At 54.0% G+C, this 8,071-nt stretch overlaps 1 protein-coding gene across 5 annotated transcripts; it reads right to left on the reverse strand.

The window, feature by feature from the left end:
* Positions 1-431: 431 nt before the first annotated feature.
* Positions 432-3,987, reverse strand: C4H1orf210 (chromosome 4 C1orf210 homolog). Of its 5 annotated transcripts, none has more exons than XM_027625807.1 (4): positions 3,647-3,987; positions 1,556-1,608; positions 1,289-1,405; positions 432-1,162 (listed from the first exon to the last, which is right to left on the reverse strand). In XM_027625807.1, exons 3-4 carry the CDS (start codon positions 1,305-1,307, stop codon positions 843-845), a joined length of 339 nt encoding a protein of 112 aa, XP_027481608.1. In that variant the 5' UTR covers positions 1,308-1,405; positions 1,556-1,608; positions 3,647-3,987; the 3' UTR covers positions 432-842. The 5 variants fall into 5 exon arrangements, with proteins under 5 accessions (XP_027481608.1, XP_027481589.1, XP_027481598.1 ...); XM_027625788.1 differs by lacking the exon at positions 3,647-3,987 and adding an exon at positions 3,553-3,620; XM_027625797.1 differs by lacking the exon at positions 3,647-3,987 and adding an exon at positions 3,553-3,567 and having other exon boundaries at positions 1,556-1,598.
* Positions 3,988-8,071: the final 4,084 nt, after the last annotated feature.

Consider the following 8,071-nt stretch of genomic DNA (forward strand, 5'->3'; position numbering starts at 1 on the left):
TCCTTTTTACTTTCATTTAAAATGAAAATGGATTTATTACCACCTGTGGAAAATGTCATGTAACTATTTAGATTACTCACTTTATTGAAAAAATTTCAATAAGAAACTTGGCACACTGGTTTTCACCAACTAAACTGTTATCATCCTGGCACACCAGAAATGCTGGCAGGTAGGCAGGCCAGAGGGACTCTATTGGCCAGGGATTTTCATCCCTGTCGTAGAGGATTTTTTTTTAAGATTTATGTATTTATTTGAGAGAGAGAGAGAGAGAGCGTGAGCAGGGGCAGGGGTAGAGGGAGAAAGAGAAACCTCAGCGGGGAGCCCGATGCAGGGCTCAATCCCAGGACCCTGAGATCATGACCTGAGCAGAAATCAAGAGCCAGCCGCTCAACCAAGTGAGCCCCCTCCCCCCCCCCCCCCCCCCGCCACCGGGTGCCCTCTGTCATAGAGGATTTGAGAGAACAGAAGGGCAGTGTAGGCCGGGTTGAGAGTGTGAGCAAAAAGGGCACGGAGAAACACCATGTGGGAGAAGAGGAATAACAAATAATTCGTTTAGTAGGCAGTGAGGTTGGGAAAGTGAACCAAAAGGCTGAAAGAGGCCTTATTTCCCTAGCCAGGCCCTTGGTAGTGGTCCTGAGAACAGCAGGGAGCCATTGAGGGTTACTGACCAAGACAGGGTTTGTCACTTTAGTAGCTAGTGTCAGGGGAGGGTTGCTCCACCCCTGGTTAGCCCTGGAGCCCTAGATACCTCTCTCCCTGAGGCTTGGGGCCCCTGTGTAGTATCCACTATCCTTAAGTTGTCAGGTACGGGCGGGGGGTGGAGGGGGTCTAAAGATTGGGGCTCAGAAGGAAAAGTTGTCCCTGCTGCCCTCAGTCCCCAGCCCGCCAGCGCCGGGCTGAATGTAATTGTCCTCGATGAAGCCGTCGTCCTCCTCTTCACCCACGTCCGGGCAGACCCCCTTCCCCGTCCTGGGCAGCGGGCGGTGCTGGTAGCTGGCCCGGTATTTGCGGCAGAGGTGGCATTTGGCAGCAAGAGCAATGAGGAGAGAGAGGACCACAGCCCCCAGCACGACCCCTACCAGCACAGGCCATGCCCGGGCCCCAGTGCCCGGTCCAGGGGACACGGCTGATGATGCTGGGAGCTCTGAGGGCCCCACGGTGGCTGCAGAGGAAGGGACAGAATTATGGATGGGGGCCCCAGATGGGCTCCCTGGGGAAACCGAAAGGTGTGGGGACAGGGTCCTTCCCCCAACCCCCCCCCCCTCCTTGGCCTCCTTCCCAAACTCACTTTGGTTTGCCCCATTCATGGAGGGGCCTGAAGACGCCGGTGAGCCTGGGCTTCAGCCAGAAGATCTTGAGCTCCACAGAAACCCCCAGATGCCAGGCAGCCCTGGAGGCCAGAGTCCTAGAACATACACACACAAGTGGGTGTCCGGGGAGCACTGGTGCACATTCCCCGGGCAGACGCACGGCCATGTTAGGGCGTTGCACGAACTCTGGACGCTGGACAATTGACCATAACCGGTTGTGCACAAAAGAGAAATGAGCTGTGTACCTGGAAATTGGCTATCTGTAAGGGAACACTGTGGGGTCCGGTTCTGCAAGCCCCTGAAAAAAATGCGGGAACTTACTCAATAGTGTGTCTGATTTAGGCACCAGGCAATGGGCTCACAGACCCCTCTAATGTGGGTATCAACATTATCCCCTCTCTGCAGATGAGGACTCTGAGGCCCAGAGGGTGAACTAACTCAGCCGAAGTCCCAGGACTTGAACCCAGGTCTCTGGAACCAGGGCCCAGAGCCCAGTCTGCTACATGGCTTGGTAGGCTGAGGATGGGAAGGGGGGCAGAGGCGGTTCTGGCTCCCAGGGGGTGGACAACAGCAATCGCTCAGAGCGATTCATTAGAACCAAAGTAGAGACCGCATGTGGAGGAGAGTGCCAGTCCCTACCCGGGCAGGGGGCCCCACTCCTCCTCGGTCAGGAGCTCCTGCTACCCCACCTCGACCCTCAGCTCTTCAGACACATCGCTTGTCCATCGACCTCCGTCTGCCCCCAGAGGGAGGCAGCATTCAGGGAGTAGCCAAACGCAGATCACCCGGATCAGGAAATGAGCTGGAGAAGAACCCCCTCGGGCTAGGGAGGAGCAAGAGGAGGAGCACCTGAATTAAGGCACTATGGGGAGGAAGATCATCTGGGCTTGGGAACACCAGGAGGAGAAACGCCTGAGTCAGAGGAATGTCTGCGGGAGCAACACCTGAATCTGAAGAGTATCGAGGGGAAGAGCGCCTAGGTTAGGGAAGTACCTGTCAGAGGGATGGTTAGGACGGGGGATTATCTGCGGGCGGAGCACCTGAATCAGAGGAGTCCCTGCGGAGCAGTATCCAGGCTAGGAAAGCCCTTAGGAGAGATGCATCTATCTAGGGGAGTACCTCGCAAACTCTTTAATACTGACATCTTCATGAAACCCTCCCTCCTCTCCTCCAACCTGTCACTAAGCCCCATCAGTTCTTCCTGGAACTAAATATCTCTGCAATGGCTCTGCCCCTCCCCTGCACCCCACTGGCCACTGCCCCAGCCGAGCCACCTTCATCTTATTCCTCGACCCCTACATGATCTCCTAATCCGTCTTTCCCCACCTCCAGTCCATTCCCCAGAGTGATGGGCCTAAAGCCCAAATCTGACCCCATTACTCCTAAAAATTCTTCCAGAGCTCCCCAGGCCCTCAGGGCTGCACGGAGATTCCTCAGCACGTTCTTCCAGTCCCCACAGCCCAGCACATGGGCCTCGAGCCAAACTAGGCCTCCTGTCCACAGTCCCTCCCCCGTGCCACACACACACACACACACACACACACACACACACACACACACACACCCCTCCCCCAGCTCACCTTCCCTCTTGTTCCCCAGCCACCCCTTCCTCAGGATTTCGAGTTCCCTATCCCTCCAGGTGAAATCACACCATATCTGCCTGTGAGGTTGTCCCAGGACCCCCTTGGAGGACCCCTTGCCTGGCCTACACAGTCAACTATCCAGCAGAAGTGGCCAATTACTAGATGGGCAGCTGCCTGGGGCCAATGCCTGGGCTCGTTAATGTGTGCCCTGGTGCTGGCAGAGAGCTTGATGCTCCGGGCGGGTAAGAGAGGAGGATGGGGGAGCCGGAGAGTGAAGGGGGGGGGCATCAGAAAGGAGAGCTCAATCACTCATTCACTCACTGGGTGCCTACTCCGGGCCCCAATAGGCACTGGATCCTCAGAAAATCAGATTTTAATTGGAAATGAATTGTATTCAAATTGATGTCTCTAAGGTTTTACTCCTACTCCTTTCCTGCCTGCCCTTTCCCTGTGAGTTCTTCTCAAGGACACACACCCCCCACACGCTGTCACCCTACCCCCACAGGTCACATCTCTTCCACCGACAAACACACACCCTCTGATCTCACAGACATACGCACCCCACCCTGATTTGGGGCTCCTTTTAAAGCTCCCAGGAGCTTAAGGATCTGTGGGATCCCCCTCCCAGGCCCCCCAATGTCTTCCCCTCTGCTCCCCACCTGCAGGAACTGTGCACAGTCCAAGGAGGAAGCTTCTGGCTGGGGCGGGCAGAACCTGGACAGGTGGGTGGGCCGGCGCTGCCGCTTGACTCACCTGGGGACGCCGCAGGCAGGCGGGGCCTAATCCGCAGGTGAGGGCGGAGGGCCGGGCAAGCAGGCAACGCCTCCAGTCAGGAGGACTAAGTACACTTCTTGCCTAGGTTTCGCGGGGAACCTTCTGGCGCAGGCCCCACCCCCACCCCGGTGCCGCGTGGGAAGTCGGGCGGGCTTGCGGCTGGGATCCAGAGAGGGGTCCAGGAAGCCCTAGAAGGGGCAGGCGGACATCTCAGCAGGCAACTGCTCTGGCTAAGGGCCCTGATAAGCTAGTGAATTTCCCATGACAGGGACAAAGTCCAGAGTTGAAGCGGCAGTTTTGCAGGCCCTGGAAGGCAGTGGGCCGGAACTGGAGGGGAGGAAGAGAGAGTTCTTCCCGGGCAAAGCCGCAGGGACCAAGGACACTCAAAATTGCCTGCAAAAATGTTTGTGAGCCCTCGCTGGGGGGGGGGGGGGGGGATGTGGAGGTCAATGGGGAGTGTATCTGTGCCCTTGGGGGTTTATTGTGTGCCTAGGTGTCTACCAGGATAGAGGCTTCTAGCCTTCATCTGGATCTCAAGGATCCTGGTAGCCCACAGAGCTAAGCTCTGAACCTTTCCCTATTGCCTTACTCCTCTTCCCCAGGCCTAGTGCCTCCTTGCTCTTTAAGCCCCAGCTCAGGAGTCACCTTCCAAGAGCATTTGGTCCTCCCGGACTAGCCCCGCCTTCCCCCTGCAAGCTCCACCTTCTAGCCCAGAACACCCTCCGGGCTGACCTCCCGCCTTCCCGCTGGAGTTTTACAGTGGGGCCAGGTTCTGACAGCAAGCCCCTGACACAGGGCAGGTTCTCAGTAAATATTGAAAGGAGGAAGTGTTATGAACTAAGCCATACAGGCACAAGAATTCACAGGGAGCCGCAGGGTACAGCCTGAGCAAGGGCTGCCCCCAGGGCTTGTCAGTGCGCCCTGGTAGAACCTGCAAGACCTTGACTATCTTAGCATGGAGTTGAACTCCTACTGCCAATGGCCCCTTCCGAACTCTCCTGCCTTGCCCGTCACCTACCCCGCACACTGCGCCAGCCACATCAAACAGTTCTCTATTCCTAGGACCCAGCATGCTCGCCCCTCCTAGGCTCTGCATGTGCCCTTCCTGGGACCCCAACCCTTCCCTCCAGCCCCGTCCCCCACCTGTCCATCTCCCACCTGGCTGATCATTCCTCCCAGGCCAATTCATCACTCAGGTCCCAACTCCAGTGCCTCTTTACCTAGACCAGCCCTCCCTGACATGCCCTTGTCTGGGTCCCTCCTCCCCTCCTCTGTGCCCCGAAGACCCTGGCCCCTCTCCCAGCTAGCCCTGACCGCACAGTATTGTGATTTTCTCTTCATTTGGCACAGTCCCCTATGAGCCAGTAAACTCTGGGGCAAGGGTCTGTGTCTGTCTTGTTCCTCTCCATATCCCCAATATCTAAAATGTCAGTAATAAATGCTCCTGAAATAAATGAATGAGAGGAAAGTGAATAGTATCCCAGATGGGGCAGTGAGGAACCAAGGAAGGTTTGGGGTCTTGCTTTGATTTTGAATCAAGGACATGATCATAGGATTCAAAAGCTATTCATTGAACACCTAACAGTTCCAGGAGCTGTGCTGATTCTTTTTTTAATTGAGGTATTCATATAACATAACCTGATTCACGCAATTCACCATTTTAGCCATTTTCAGGGCACAGTTCAGGGGCATTTAGTACATTCGGAACATTGTGCAAACATCCCTCTATCTAGTCTAAAACACTAGCATCACACTGCCTGGGTACCCCAACCCGTTAAGTAGTCACTCCCCAGTTCCTCCCCCCTCCAGCCCCCAGCGACCACTAATCTGCTTTCTGTTTCTGTGGATTTCCTGTTCTGGGTATTTCATACAAACCTAATCATATTTGTGCTATATTTTTAATGAATGATTTCATTTAAACCTCATAACTATATTATGAAATACATGTTAATTATCCCTTTAACAGATGATGAAAATAAGGCCCTGAGAAGGTAATGTGCAGGAAGTTCCACAGAAGAAAACAAGTAAAGGTCTGCACATCCATCAGTCATTTATTCAATGAATACTTATTGAACACCCATCACAGAGCCACCACCAGCCCATACAACACGCATTGCAAAACAGCAGAAGGCAACCTGCTGGATGCCCCCAGTGCATAGAGAGCAGAGAACAGGCTGTATGTCAGCACCTGCCCCTCAGCCAGGAGCTCTGATGCAGTGAACAACCCTTACAACCTTCCATGGCAGCCCTGGCAACCATGTGGTAAGGTCAGTGCTAGCTAGCACTGGGGACAGAGTTCCCCCGACCATACAGCTTTCGTTCTGGTTGGGAAGGCAGACAACGCACAAGTAAAGAAATGAATAAGATTAGTTCAGATAATGAGTGCTATGAAAAGTAAAGTAGCTTCATGTGACAGGGAGTTGTGGAGGTGGCTGCTACTCTACATCAGAGAGTCAAAAAAAGAGGGGACTCACGGACGAGGGAATATTTGAGCTGAGATCTGACTAAGGGTAGGATAGCAATCATGCCAATATCTGGGGGAAGAGCATTCCAGAAAGAGGGAACAACAAGAACCCAGACCAAGGGATGAGAGCACTCTGGCTCATCCAAGCAACAGAAAAGAGGCCAGCTGGAGGGAGACAAGTCAGTGGGCAGGGGTGGGAGGGGCTGTGGGAGGGGCCTGTGGGGCCCGCTCCCGTGGGGCCCTATCTTTCCCTCCCTCGTGAGAGGGGCTGGCCTTCTTTCACTCTGTGTGAAGGGTGGACTAGAGGAGGCCAGGGCTGAAGCAGGGAGACCATTCGGGAGGCTGTTGCTATCATCCACAAGAGAGGGAATGTGGCATCCATCAGTCAGGTGGAAATGAGAAGAAGTGCTCAGACTCTAGACATATTCTGAAGGTAAAGCCAACATGATTTTCTGACTGGATGTGAGGTTTGAGAAAACAAAAAAAGGAACCGAGAATCCCTCCAGAGTTTTGAGCGAGCAACTAGTAGGATGGAGTCGTCATTTACTGAAATGAGAAGACTCTGAAAGGGGCAGATTTGGGAGGGCAGTCAGGACCCCAGTTGTGGACATGTTAGTTGTGAGATGCCCGTGGGGCATCCAGGTAGCATCCTAAGTACGCAGTACCATAAACTAGCCTGAATGCAGCAGGAAGGGAAGAGCTAGACATCTAAGTTTGAGAACCAGTAAAATGTGGATGATTTTTAAAGCCAATCATCTAGATGAGATGCCCCAAAGGAAATGTAGAAAGAGAAGAGGGCCGAGCCTTGGAGCTTGCCAGAAGCAGAGGTTGGGGAGGGGAGGAGAAGCAGAGGAAAGGAGGCCAGGACTAGCCAGCGTGGTAGGAGGCAGACACACCAGAGAGTTGGTTGGGAGGCCAGGGAAGCAAGCGTTTGAAGGGCGAGGGCTTGGTTAGCTGTGGCAGATGCCGATGGTAGGTCAGCTAAGCTACGGACTGAAAATTGACTTTGAAATCGGCCATGTGGAGGTCCCTGGCAGCCTTGACTAGAGCAGTTTCACGTGTGGTGGGGATAAATGCCTGATGCGGCATGGTGTGCGATGTATGAGCGATGCCCGAGCATGGGAACAGAGGCAGTGAAGGCAACTCCATCAAGAAATTTTGTTGTAAAAGGAAGAGAGAAGCAGGGCAGACTTTGGAGAAAGGTGTGGGATCCAGGGAGGATTTTTTTTTAAGGCTAGGAGCTTTTAGACCATCTGTGTCTGCTGATAGAAATAATCCAGGAGAGAGAGAAATTGATGACACAGAGAGAAGAGACAATGGGAGTGTGAGTCCTTAAGGCATCAAGGGGCATGGGGTCAAGTGCACAGGCGGAGGGTTGGCATTGGACAGGAGCAGGGAGACTCCCTCTGACGAAAGTGGAGTATACAGGTGAAATGATGGGAGCCTTAGGGAGTTTTCTTCTGGTGGCTTCTGTTTTTCCAGAGAAACAGGAAGCAATGGCATCAGCTCATGGTGAAGAGTGGGGGAGGGGGGTGTTGGTACAGGGATTCTAGAAGATGTGAATTCTTCATCCTGGGGTTTGGGAGAGAGAATGGTCTGGCCAGGTTTGGGGATTTGCCTGGCAAATCGAATAAAACCAGAGAGGGGCAAGGGAGCTGAGCTGTGGGCAAGGGAATGTTTGCCACGCTGACCCATGCATTCTGGGTGGGGTAAAGAGGACGTCAGGACCAGGTGCAGGAGGTGTGAGGGGCCCGAAAAAGTGGCAGGATGGATGGATTTTCGGAGCCGTTGCTGGTTGTGCCAGAGAGAGTAGGTTGGAAAAATAAGAGGTGGTCAGCAGATGGTGGCATATGGAAATGGAGGTTACCCAGGGGATGCAGTTCTTGATACAGACATGCCCTAGGAGATGAACCATGGGGTGGTGCTGAGACGGGGGTCTA

Source organism: Zalophus californianus, chromosome 4 (genome assembly GCF_009762305.2).
Source record: "Zalophus californianus isolate mZalCal1 chromosome 4, mZalCal1.pri.v2, whole genome shotgun sequence".
NCBI classification, from domain to species: domain Eukaryota; kingdom Metazoa; phylum Chordata; class Mammalia; order Carnivora; family Otariidae; genus Zalophus; species Zalophus californianus.